The 14,431-nt window shown below is 32.2% G+C and overlaps 1 protein-coding gene across 9 annotated transcripts in view; it reads right to left on the bottom strand.

Annotated features, from left to right (window-relative positions):
* kn (EBF transcription factor knot) overlaps window positions 1–14,431 on the bottom strand; it is a 93,782-nt gene that overhangs the window by 44,439 nt on the left and 34,912 nt on the right. For all 9 annotated transcript variants that reach the window (XM_081972966.1, XM_081972972.1, XM_081972967.1 and 6 more), the window contains exons 6-7: window positions 7,551–7,624; window positions 5,448–5,516 (exon numbers count right to left, since the gene is read on the bottom strand). In XM_081972966.1, coding sequence (XP_081829092.1) covers window positions 5,448–5,516; window positions 7,551–7,624 — 143 coding nt within the window. The remainder of the gene's footprint in view (window positions 1–5,447; window positions 5,517–7,550; window positions 7,625–14,431) is intronic.

The raw sequence follows: 14,431 nt of genomic DNA, 5'->3' as shown, positions 1-14,431 counted from the left end.
TTGTAGCTTTATGAGCAATACTCTGCTGCTGACAAAGTTGCGTTTGTCATAATTGTCACAACTGTCAAAATTAGTTCCACAAAACTACAAAACGGACATACTTAAATGACAAAAATTGGAGAATAAATTAAATAAATTGCATGTTATCCCTGCGTGAGTGGAATAGTGACAATTATAAAGTTTGACTATTTCAGCCCTAGGATGGTCAGTCATGAGCTGTCAAAAGCCACTCTATAAAGATATAGAACAATACAACGTACTTAAAAGAGTGTAAATTAGTATAAATTCAATCAAATGCATTTTGTGGCTTTATAGAACGACTTTAATCAGTCGTGACGTTTGTGTGTCGTTATCTGTATCAGACGTAGTTTGTTACTAGTCATATGTTAGTAATTTTTAAGTAGAACACTCTGTGTATTATTATTTAAGCGTCATATGAGTTACTAAAAATTACATAATTACTCTACAATTGCCACACTGAATTTTAAAGCTTTAATTTGAATTAAACTTATTATTTTGGTATTATTTTATAAATAATTTATTAAATGAAAAAAATATAATATTACATTAATAAAAAATACATACAACACGAGGGGTAAACAGCTGAATAAAATTTTGTATACTAATTCCTAATATGGCAATAATGCCTACTAATTGTAATGCTTCCTAAGAATACCCATTAATTTTCTAATCTACCACAACTGTAGAGTAAAAAAATCAGCAGTCAAAATGTGTCACTCTACCTGCTACCTGCCCTGCCAGTATCAAAAACAACAAAGAACAACAATGCATACAGGGAGTATGAAACAATAAAATCTTTTCGAAAAAAAATGATTTTTTGCCAGTTTTTAATTACTTTTTAGACTAAATTGATAAACTTACTTAAGCTTCAGGGTACTAAAAACACACCCGTCAAGTTTTAGACCTGTAGTTCCAAAATAACATGGTCTAACAGGGGCTTAAAAATGTAACATATAAAATCCTATGTTGCGCGTTAAAAAAAACGCACTGTATACTTTTACATATCGATGGGTAGTCAATAAAATGAGCTTTCCATTGATGTATAAAAGTGCATTGGTTAGTGGTACTTTAATTTGTTTTTTTTTGGTCCCAGGTGGCAAAGCTGCGACAGGACTAGCAAAAATGTCTACTTGATCCAATCCAACTAACACGTGATTCTAAAAAGTGAGAACGTAGCTTAATCTTTTACCCAAAAGTAAATTGTACGAGACTTTTACATGAGAATCGCAGACGATACATCCAATAAAGAATTTCCTCCTCACTTCGATCCGACTAGTCGCTGTTTACTATTTCTTACAAAACTGTTCCAGATCGTTCATTCCCAAATCTGCGAGGCAACGAGGTCAATAGACTTGGAACTTTTGGTGGCTTTTCATTTACTTTTTGGATAATTTAGGGTGTAATTAAGAGACCAAACAAGCCTGTAAGAAGGGCAAAGAGAACAACGGGAAAAAAACCTAGGGGGTAGAGATAAAATCAAATCTATTGCGTTGGGCCGGCGTTATCGGCAAACCAAAACAGTTTTGGAAAAGCGCAAAAGGCGGGAATGGAAAGTCGGTAAATAAGCTGCGCCCTTGTTGTACAAACAATAGACACCGTTGTTTGACCTTATCTGCCCTTTTATAGGGTTTAGGCCTGGAATAAAGCGGGCGCCTATCCTGGCCAAGAATGTCATTACACTTTTTGCCCCGGTAGAAATCTGCACAACCTTAAAATTTGTCTATAAACTGAACTAAATTAAACTAAAAAATAAAAAAAAACTTTTTTTTTTGTTGAAAATTCAGACAAATGACATCACATAACCGGACTAACACGATTTTAGATCGTTATCATGAAATTTCCAAAATTCGTTCGTCATTATGCAATCCAATGGGTGCCATCAGTCACATTCTCTATTCGCTGGCCAACCGAAGGCCCGCCAGGACAAATGAAAGCCGATTTAATGTATTTTTGTAATTATTCGACCGGGTTAATTCCATCTGACGCCCGAATCTGCATTTGCAACTGATCCACCAATGGCGGCTCGTCAATCGTCAATTGCCATGATAATCAGATTTAAATCTAAATTTTGCTAGAAATACCTACGAAAAAATGCATTTGTATGGTTGATTTGAAGATAGTGTTTCACAAATATAAAAATAGAAAATGACATCAAATAGTTCAAGCAGAACTCGAAGACACTGAATGGTTTGGTTTAAACAGAAAACGCTTAAAACGAAAATTAAAAAAATGTACAAAGTGCTTCTAAAATCTACTTTAAAACAGAACCTGATGAGTAATGTGAGATACCGAAACGTCAGATTCCTGTTATAGGGCGGATAAAGTTGCATGGGAAGGATTTTAATCATCTTATAAGATAAATAAATAAAATAAATAAAACAAATAAACTAAAATAAGATCAGAATCTTCCAAAACTACGTATTTTTTAAATAAAAATCTATTATATTTCCCTTTTTCAGATTCGATTTTACTTATTATAAACAAACTGGTGACACTCTGTATAAACATTTATTTTTTTTAAAGTAAAGTCAAAACACGAGAATGAAGCAACTGATATATTTTCAGTCTTACATAATACATAACAGTTATAACATATACACAACAGTTATAACAATCGTGATGATTCATTCTGGTATTTTCAGAAAAGTGACTTGAATTTTGGCAGTTTCAATGTTAAAAAGCGATTCGGCTGATATTAACTGTATTTTTATAGTAATTTCTTTAAAATGCCACAGTTTTTAAGTTAAGTTTTAATAATAGTAGATTTAGAATGACCAGTCGACTGTCAGATTTCATTCATCATCATCATCATTCATCTTATCAGACTTAACTTTCTTGGTTCCTCTTGATAATTTTTGGAATTAGCACGTTAAATTTTTACAGTTGACTCAGAATGACAGTTCTGACAAGAACAATAAAAAAATTAAATATTATTATTATATAATTTTGTTAAATTTGTTTGTGACAATTTTGACTTATCAATTTTTCTGAGTTTTGTCTGTTAGGTTAGGTTAGGTCAGTTTTCATAACTGGACTGGCATGTCCTCACTCGTCACCGTTAATTTTATTATTTTGACTTTTTTTTCTGTCACAATTTCCACTTTAAATTTTGACAGTTCCTACAAATAAAAAATATTTTGACACTTTTGGATTTCAAATATTTGACAAAAATTGTCGTTGAATAATGACAATATTTATAATGGTTATGATGTTTACTTACTTGTACTTACACTTACTTGTGTTTAATTGACAGATTAAGTCTTAAACTAACAAGTCTGACAAATAGAACAAAAATAACCTTTATTTTTTACAAATTATATGTTAAAATTACCGCCTCACTGTTAAATTCACCGTTTTTACTATTTTTTGTTTCACAATTTCCACTTCACACAAGTAGAAACATTTTGACACATGGAAGTTACACTATTTGACGATTTCATTGCTAAAATGATCGTTTTTCCTTGTTCATCTCTGTTTCTTTACTTTTTTAACTTTTAAATTCTAGCATCAGAATGGCAATTCTGTTAGAATGACAGATTTTGACAATTTGCATCTATTACATTTTGACAAGAATTACCTTGAATAAATATAATTTAAGCGTTAAAATAACTGTTTTGACACTGAATTCATAATTTTAAACTTAGCTTACCATTAGCTTATCATTTTGTTGGCAAATAAAATCAAATTTTTGACATTTTGCACTTTAACAAGAATGTCCTTGAATGTTGACAAATTAAGTGTTAAATTTACCTCGTTACTGTTAATTTCATGATTTTTTCTCTTTTGTTTCATAAGTTTTGACAGATTAGACAAGTAGTATATATTTGACAGTTTCAGTATCTAAGTTGATCGTTTTGGCTTGTTCATCTCTCAATTTTTTATTTTGTACTTAAATCTTAACATTTAAATGACAGTTTTGATAGAATGACAAATTATGACAGTTTGTATCGATTGCATTTTGACAAGAATAATCTTGATTCATTATAATTTCAGTGTTAAAATAACTATTTTGACTCATATATTTAAGTTTTGTCAGTTTTAGCCATTTTATAATAACATCTACACTTCGCTTACATCATTTTGAGAAAATTTACTTACAAGATTGACACATTTTACGTTTATCCGAATTTTTACTCTAATGATTGACAGTTTCAGTCGTAAATAACAGTTCTAAACCAATAGAATGACAGATTTTTGACAGTTTGCAATTTAATAATAATGTTCTTGAATGGTAATAAATTAAGTGTTGAAAGTACCGCGTCACTGTTAATTTCATTTTTTTTAATCTTTTTTTTTCACAATTTTTGCTTTAAATTTTGACAGTTCCGACAAGTAGAAGATATTTAGACAGTTCTATTTAAAATATTTGACAATCTCAGTGCTAAATTGATCGTTTTGGCTTGTTCAGCTTGGCTCTCCCAGTTTCACTATTTTTTCTCTTTAAATTTTAGCGTTAGATTAGCAGTTCCGTTATAATGACAGGTTTTGACAGTTTGCATTTATTACATTTTGACTTAAATAACCTTGAATGCTAATAATTTCAGTGCTAAAACAATTTTTGACTTTATTTTTGACAAGTTTTGTCAGTTTTAGACACTTTGTTGAAACTTTTGCTTACATATCATTTTAAGGATATTGACTTTGATTCTTGCCAATATTCATTTTTCGTTTATCTTTTTTATTCTTTAATTGACAGTTTTAGTTTTAAAATATCTGATAAATTTTTGTCATTATGCACTTTAAAAACCTGTTGACAAATTAAGTGCTAAAATTACAGCGTCACTCTTAATTGCAATTTTCCACACACAGTCACAGCTTCCATTTTAATATTTTTACAGTTTCCACTAGGTCGAAGTAGTATTTTGACATTTTATGGTTTACAATATTTGAGATTTGGTTTGTTCGTTTCTCAGTTTCAATATTTATTTTTTATTTAAAATTTTAGCATCAAGATAGCATATCAGTTTGGTTAGGATGACAGATTGCGATAGTACACTTCTATTTTATAATAATATCAATTATCAACTTAATTTGTACATGTTGCAGAAAATGACAAAGTTTTGACAAACTCTATGCTTTGTGACTGTATGATTTTATTATTTTATGCTTTATAGGCGCTATTTTGTATGCTGTTATTTACTTAGGTTATTCATATTGTATTTTATATGTAGCTATTATGCTAAATAAATCTCTCTTACTCTTACTCTCAATGCAGATTTTGACACTTTTTGGCTCGTATTTTGGCAATTTTAAATACTTAGAGAAAGTAATGAAACCATTATTTGATTTCAATTTCACACATTTTTTAGAAAAGTTTTAATTTTTAATCAATTAATTTAAAAACATCAGTTCATTTACTACACACACATGGGTAGTTTTGGATGCTAACAAATCTAGCTAATTTGGTAATGATTTAAGAAACTTACCTGTCAATTATCACAGGATCTGAGGGAGTTTCGTTGCGGTTACCACAGCTCTTCTTATCGCAGCATCGACTGAAAAATTCAAAATTTTTATTATTATTTTTATTGTGAGAAAGTAATTTTTTGCCAGCGACCATAGCAGGCAAAAAACGGTAAAAGGAGATAAAAAGATGGTAGTAAATATACATCATCCGAGTGAGAGCAAAGCTCGACGCTTAGGGGTGGAAGATTGGACCGGCCGAGCAAAACTAGGGTGGATTAGACCTGGCCTTATTGGAATAAATATTTAAATAGCTTTGTTGGATTCAAAGGAACATTGAGGGGGTGACGGGACAAGCAACCAGCCATTCGGTAATATATTTTAAGAAAAAAAATTCTGCTATCAAAAGCGTAAAGTGATATTTTTCCGCATGGGACTGCAATTTGCAGAACGAAGCAAAGTGGAAATCAGTCAAAAAAAAAACTTTTAAGTACCTACGAAAAATTGTACTTCATTCAGGTAACCGATAAACGACAGCAAAACGAGAACTCTTCCTAATCCGATCAAAATCTAATTTACAGGGGTGCAAAAACCGTCGTGTTTTGCGAGTTTCATTTTGTTTTGCTTGTATGCCGCGCTCGAGTTAAGTGGCATAAAACAATTTGTCAAAACCTTCTCGCTTTTAGTTTGTGTTTACATGGCAATGAAGTACGGGAATATTTTCTTTCAAATGATAACACGTCGGTTTTTCAGTTTTACTGAAATTCTTACAAATTTGTGATTTGTGAGTGAAAGTTGTATAGTGAATTTTCTAGTTATACGAAGGTGAATCATAATTTTTCTGGTTGATTTAGAAAAATCCGTCAAACAACATTCAATTATAGGCCTGTTCATAGAGAGAATCCTCAAATAGTAATCAGAAAAATATGTGGCGAGAAATCAAAAAACGTCATAGTCGAAAATAAATCAACCAATAAAAGCCAACACTTTTTGGTCCAAGTGGAGGATTGCCTCTGCGACGAGACCTTATAGACAAAGTGATTAATAAACAAAGATTCCATTTCAACTCTGAGTTTTTGAAATGTCGTCGAAAAGCAAACAAACTTTTAAGCCTGAAAACTGTAATGGCTCACAGTCTAAAATTGTAAATAACTAGAAAAATGCTCTGAAATGTTTAAAGTCTACAGTCTATTTACTTACTAAAGATCCCGTAAGAAGTAAGCTGGTGGTTCAGGACAAAATAATCGAGCAAGTCTCACAATTCAAATATCTGGGTATGGATCTGTCGAGTTATCACGACCCAGTGGAGGACCTAAGAAGCCAGATCAACAAAGCCATGTCGGGCTGCTTAAGACAGATAATATGGGCGAACGAATACATGCGAAAAGATAGCAAGGTCAGGATCTATAAGACTTGTATCAGGCCAATCCTGACATACCGAATAGAAATCAGAGAAAAAACCAACAAAACGAAAAGAATGCTTCGAGTAGTCGAAATGAAATCGCTCAGGACTATAATGGGAAAAAACAAGAATTGACCGAATTAGGAACACTGACATTAGGAAACAATGTGGGGTGCAAGACATCGTAAGATGGGGAAGACAAAGAAAAAGATATTGGTACTCTCACGTGAGAAGAATGGAAGAGGGAAGACTGCTACGCATCGCACTTGAAGGGAAACCAATAAGGAAAAGAGCACCCGGAAGATCACCTAAGAGATGGAAGGACAGCTGGCAGTCCACCTCCCAGGAACTGATACAGAGGAACCTGCAAAACTAACAGATTGCGAGATCTTAAATATGAATAAGAAGAACAAGAAGATTAACTCAGTAAAACTTAGCAAATTAGTGTTCTCCAAAAGACAGTAAAGAAGACTTCTTCTCTGATTTAACTATTATTTGATAAAGAGAAAATCTGTTACTGGCAACTGATAAATGATACTTAACAATTGTATTAATATTATTATAATTCAGAAAGTAAAAATGTTTTTTTTTGTTTAATGTTTTTAAAATGTTCAACTTTCTTATGCCAGTTGAAAGAAAATAAAATAACTTCTATTTTTAATATTTTTCTACTAATACTTACCATACACTACACACTATTTTATGCATACATACAAACCCTTACCTGCACATTATTTCATGAGTGAGCAGAACTCGACACATTTCAGGATTCTTGTCTTGTCCTTCGTAAATAATTGCCTGAAAAAAAAAACAAAAATCAAAATTCTAGTATACACTGCAAAAAAATGCACTAACAATACTAATAGAATGTTATTATCATCATACCAATGAAATCTCGACTCAACAGTCAAAATTTAATTAATCCCTAATATTTAAAACGACAATACTATAGATATTTGCTACAATTCCCATTTTAATTTATCCATATTCAATTTCTAATTTAAATATTGCCTCATTAAAATATATTATTGAATATTCATTTTGATATTATTTTCATCAATTAATTTCCTATAATATAAATTTGCATTGAATAACGTTAAAAGTTAATATAATAAAACGTATATGTTGTACCTGCCAGTTAAAAATATATGCTAATATAAACCGAAGTAATCGCCTTTATCTGGCTTGAGTAAGGCTCTATTTTTCTATGTTTAATTATTGGTATGCCGTGTATATCCATTTGCTAATTAAAAAAAAGGAGAGATACATATCGGGGGTAACATGCAAAGATGCATGTGTTGACTTAGTGTCTTTTGTATCCACTAATTTTGTGATTAAAATAATTATCAGACTGGGATATACACAAATAGGACTATTTGCTTGCTATGTATTTGATTATTATCAGGACAAATTACTCTAGTAGTAATATTTTGATTAAATATTTTTCTAGTAAATTCAACCAGAACTGTTTAAGTTGAACCCTCAAATGTAAGCATAATTACCCCATAGGCGGGGCAAATCCCTTTTTATCTAAGGGATTTGAGCCCCCAAGTCAGGGCCATACAGAGGATTACAGTACTTAGCTTTAGAACAGTTGATAGATTTTTGTTTAATTGAATATGTAGGACGGATCCCTCTGTTTTGGTAGGCTTTAAGGATTATTGGACCTTGTAAGTAACGAAGCAACATGTGTTGTGCTAGAATAGGGGCTGTCTCAGTCTAGAATAATATTTCCAAAGAATACTAGAATTAAATATTAACTGGAAAGTTTGTACAAAAGTTATCCCTCACTGCAAATAATCTAATTTTTCCTACCAACACATGTCATTTATTCTTACTGTCCCTGGATGCCACCATAATCAACTTTTCCAACTTTAAGTTGGAGGAAAATATCGTATAATTCCTGTGGGTCTACTCATTTTCCCAGAAAATCACTGGGCCCCATAGGAGTGCCCTTAAGTCGGGTCTGACGATGCTCGGGCCCCATTGGGGCATTAGGTAACACCCAAATGAATTGTTACGGATATTCCCTTGGGAATTTCTTAAATATTTTTTTAAATTACCACTTCCGTGTTACCACGCGATCAGAGGTGATAAAACAGTGTCAAAAATTAAGTTTTGCACGAGGGTTTTTCAGCTCGCTTAAACAACCTCGGTCATGTAGTGCTAATAAGATTAAAAGTACGAAAGGGATAGAGAGGCACTGTTAATAAGATTAGTGGCAATTGTTGTTTCACCGTTGGGGAGAATTAAGACAGAATGTCTTACAAGCCTCAGAGGGTTTGCAGGATATCTGGCCCTCATTTTGTGAAGAAAAATTCATTGCAAATTATATGCTGACACATTACTTGAATGAGAAACTTTTTAATACTTAATAGGTAACCAGTTAGGAACAGTTTGATTTTCTGTTTTGGGCAGATTTCTACAAAATGTAAGTTTCGTTGTCTAAGTTTGTCTAATTTATCTATAAAATGGATGAATAGGGTTTTATCTACTATTTAAATTAGAGTAGAGCATGTTGCAAAATGTGTAAGTAGCGATTTACAAATTAATGTTTGATAAGGCAAAACTGTAACAGGGCCATACTGTGCCAAAGTTACATTTTTATTGCACATAAAAAATCCATAGAATATTACAAAAGTGCTTTTATGGATATGCAATTTTTTTTAGGTTAAAGAAGTTTGAGTACAAGCTGAAATGCTTCTAAGTAATCAAAAACCTCCCAAAACAGTATAAAAGCTTCCGAATGGTTCTAGAGCACTTTAAGAGCTTCCAATAATTACCAAAACAATGTCCAAAAGCTTTTAAAAAATCTAAAATCTTCTGAAAGCTCTTTAACTAGTCTAGAAACTTGCAAAAGATTTCAAAACAGTTTAAACGCTTCCGTATGATTAATCTTCTAAAATCATAATGCAAATGCCTCAAAAGCAGTGAAGAACTTTTAATATGCTCTTTAAGCTGTCCGAAAACGTCTAAACATATTTCAGAAGCTTCTAAAATTTTGTACTATAGAAGGTTGCAAAACAGCGTCTAGAAGTTTCCAAATGCTCCTGATCCAGCATACACGCTTACAAAAGTTTGTGAAACTTTCAAAAAAGAAAAAGCTTTCAAGACAACCTAAGAGCTCCCGTATGATTCTAGAGCTGTTTAAAAGCTTCCAACAATTTCTAGAACATTAAAAGGCCTAAAATCTTTCTACGTGCTACTGAGGTAGTCTAGAAAGATTTCAGAAGCTTCCAAAAGAATATAGAAACTCCAAAAGCTTTCAAAACAGTGTCTAAAGGCTTCCAAATGCTCTTAAAGCAGCATAGATGCTTCCACTTTTGGAATAGTCTAAGGTCTCCAAATACCTTTAAAGCAGTTCAGAAAATTCAATAGGCTCTTTAAACTGCCAAAAAACCTCAAAAAGATTTCAGAAGCTTCGAAAACACTATAGAAACCTCAAAAGCATCCAAAACAGTGTATAGGGGATTCAAAATGCTCCTGAAACAGCGTAGAAGCTTCAAAAACAAAAACAGTATAAAAACTTCCAAATGGTCTTCAACTAGTCTAGAAGCTTTCAAAATGGTCTAAAAACTTCCGTCTGAATCTAGAGCAGTGTATAAGCTTCCAGTAATGTATGGAACAGTCTAAAGCAGTTCGGAAGCACCTTCCAAACAAAAAAAAACAGACAAAATTCAAAGAATAATAATCAGTAATATTATAATAATTAATATGGGCTGAGAGAGTAGTTTCGAAAATCGACACAGAAAACCGAGTTTTTGAATAATGTTAATTTTGTTACAATAATTGGAGAAACAGTCACATTTTTTTAAGTTTTTGACATTTGTTAACAGTGTCAATTATACCAATTACTCGAGCAATCCATCTCTCTTTTCATCAACAAATAAACAGAATTTTGGTTGGCATCCTCTATAGACGCTTATCTCGTAATCAATGTTCTAATTGTTGTAATGTTTCTTGAAATTTTACAAAGCCATTAAAAAAAAAATATATATTTCTTGACAGTAAAAGTTAAAAATATAATAAACAAGTTAAAAAACTTACAATGCAATAGAACTTTATTAACTATCAAATTCTATTTTTTTGTAAATCAATAATAATTGAAGAATATAATCCAGACATTTCTGGTTTATTATACATCAAAATATACATACACTATTTTTAATTCAGAATGACAAGCATGCTCCATGTAAATGTAAATTTTGTTATTATCATGTCAATTAAAAATTCATCGATATTACATCAATACCGTAACTTCCATCAGTTTTTTCATCAATAATTTAATAATAATGGAATTATTCATTGATACGTGTTGCTGGGAAATTTCGTTACAATCATCCAGGTAAAATGACACTTTAATTGAGTTTTTGGTGGCAGACGGTTTGAAGCAAGTTTCCAACTTAAAATTAAGGAAATCTCGGTGGTCATTGGATAAATGCTCACGTGACTTATGGCCAATAACTGTACATGTTTCTCTGTTATTGCAGAAATCTGAGCGGCACTAAAAGTGCATTCTTTAACCTCTACAAAACGTAACTTGATATGTTATGGAACAATTTATTAACCAAACACCTTTATTATGATTCCCAGATGTCGCCTTATGACTGAGTTAATAGTATTGTTGCCTGTTCAAGTACTCTTCGGGGAGCCCTTTCAGCGACATATTAATTCGTAAAATTAGAAGGTAATTAATGGTGCAACTTTACTCACTTACTACACCATCATAAACATACTTCTTTCTAATTTGGTTTTGCGGTTGTTTGGGCGCCAAAAAAGTGACAAATCTCCCAAGGGAATTAGCATTCTTATCTGGAAAACTGTATAGCTGTCCTTGTCTGACCGAAGCAGGCGTAATGCCGTTTTGGGCTATCTCTCTGCGCGTATTTAAATTAATTAGTTCCAGGCGCTTGTGCATATTCATAAAAGTATATCGATGGTCTCCAGAGGGAAACTGGGAAAGGCCTACTATAATCTGTATTAGCCAGAATTTTCTGCGCTACTAACCTTGATGCATTGTGTAATTGTCTTCTATACATGTAGTAAACATTGTGTTAATAATTGATAAAAACCCGAAGCAAGAAAAATATTTTAAAATTGTTTATCATCTAAACTTGAACTTTACTAATCGTCATATCGTTGAGACCAACTTGTTTTTGGCCTATTCAAGCATATAGTGGGCTTAAAATACGAAAACATTTTAAGGGCAATACGCCTTTACAATTCGGCCCAAAGATACTGCGTTTAAGGGCAGTAATTATGGCATAAATTTGCAAAAATTAAGGATAATGCAACACGCAAGCAGATTAGTCTAAAAATTACTGAATTATCTTATTAATTACTGCAACCCACTTTAGCTAATAACAAAATAGATTGTTAGATCTCATTCTGACTCATAATTCTTAGTACTTTTGAAGTAGGGTGGGCTAGATATTCTGACTTATACAGGGTCATTTGAAAGGCAACCACATATCTGAAATTTACAAAAAACCAAGTATACACAACAACCTCTTAAGATACAAGGGTTTGTAATGCGACTGAGTGTATAGCTTCGTTATTTGAGGAACTAGAAAAAAAAATGTAAATTATGAAAGTTGTAGGAAATTTCATTCTCTACAAGATTTTCTTAAAGTGTTTTTATTTTTCAGGGGCTTCTTAAGGAGTTACAATATAAAAAGTCACAGGGTACACCAAACTGCTTTCTTTAAAGTAACTCCATTTCGACTGAGCATAGCTCTGTTATTTGGGAAGCTACAAAAAAGCGTAAATAATGAAAGTCAAGGAAATTTTATGTGTCTTGTATTAAAAGGTGTTTTTGCCCTTAAAGGCGGACCCCTTTTTAAGGAGTTACAAGGTAGAATCTGTCAGGGTGCAACTGTATCCTTTAAGCAACTACATTTTGATTGAGCGTAGTTCTGTTATTTGAGTAGCTACAAAAAAGTGTATATAATGAAAGTTGTAGAAAGTTTAATTCTCTACAAGATTGTATCAAAGTGGTTTTCCCTTTAAGGCAGGCCTCATTAAGGAGTTACAAGGAAGAAAGCGACAGGGTGCACCAAACTACTTTTTTTAAAGTAACTCCATTTCGACTGAGGGTAGCTCTGTTATTAATGTACAAAATAGTTATAACAATCAAAGTTGTAAGCAATTTTATATTCTATAGGATTGTATTAATGTATTTTTGCCCTGAAGGACCTCTCTAAAGAGTTACATGAAAAAATGTCGCAGGGTGCACCAAACTGCTTTTTTAAACTAACTAAATTTCGACTGAGCGTAGCTCTGTTATTTGAGAAGATACCAAAAAGTGTAAATAATGAAAGTGGTAGAAAATTTCATCCTCTACAAGATTGTATTAAGGTGTTTTTGACCTTAAAGACGTACCTCCTTAAGGAGTTAGAAGGTAAAAAGTGTTATTTTAATTGAGCGTAGCTCTGTTATTTGAGGAGCTACAAAAAAGTATACATAATGAAAGTTGTAGAAAATTGTATTCTTTACAAGACTGTATCAAAGCGGTTTTGCCCTTTAGGGAGGCCTCATTAAGGAGTTACAAGGCAGAAAGTGACAGGATGCACCAAACTACTTTTTTAAAGTAACTCCATTTCGGCTGAGCTACAAGAAAGTTATAATAATCAAAGTTGTAGGAATTTTCATTCTCTACATGATTGTATTAATGTATTTTTGCTCTGAAAGGCCTCTCTAAAGAGTTACATGGCAAAAAGTGGCAGAGTGCACCAAACTGCTTATTTAAACTAACTCCATTTCGACTGAGCGTAGCTCTATTATTTGAGAAGGTACAAAAAAGTAAATAATGAAAATTTTATCCTCTACAAGATTGTATTAAGGTGTTTTTGTCCCTTAAGGAGATACTAGGTAAAAACAGAGTGTTGTATATAGTTGGCTGGTATATGATCGGATAGTATGTAAACTTAATAAAGCATATGATTGACTTGGGAATTTACACGATAACTGATTTTGATAACCCCATTATAAACTATCAAACATTTATAAAGCTATTTTTCTAAAGTCAAACAGTTGTTTAAAGCAAAACTAGCTAACTTTACCGGATCGAGAATGCGGGAGGAGAATTAAATTTTCGCGGATGATTGACTAAAATTAAATTTAAGAAGTTAAGCGGCAAAGTTCTCCCCTTTAGCGTCGCGACGCCGGCGTCGCGTCAGCAAATTTGCGCGAAACTGATTTTGTTAGAGGCAATTTTTAACAGCCCGCGTACAAATTGCCCTCTTTCACAACTTAATAAATTCCAAAGCTTTCTAAATTTAATATTCCCGGGTTATTTATGTTCACTTGAACTTGAGGACTAATTACTGTAGAGGTGTTGAGAACAAACTCGAATATGTAAACGATGTGATTATTTAATTGTAAAAGTAAAAATGTAATGTTTGTTTGAAAATTACTTATCAAAATGTTCTTAAGGTTTAACTTTGCTTATTGTCCATATCCAATGTTATGATAAACTCCATTAAAATAGTGATTGGTTTAAAACAAAATTGGGACTTAAGGACACTTCCATTTTTTTATTAAATTCAAGTATCTATTTATCAGTTACTCCAAAGAGTCTGTTTCGTTTTTTCAAGTACCAAAATA

The sequence above is a fragment of the Ips typographus genome, linkage group LG2, assembly GCF_016097725.1.
Source record: "Ips typographus isolate SLU linkage group LG2, UJ_Ityp_2.0, whole genome shotgun sequence".
Lineage (NCBI taxonomy): Eukaryota > Metazoa > Arthropoda > Insecta > Coleoptera > Curculionidae > Ips > Ips typographus.
The sequence above is the reverse complement of the archived record's forward strand: the minus strand, read 5'-3'. Positions and strand labels throughout refer to the sequence as shown.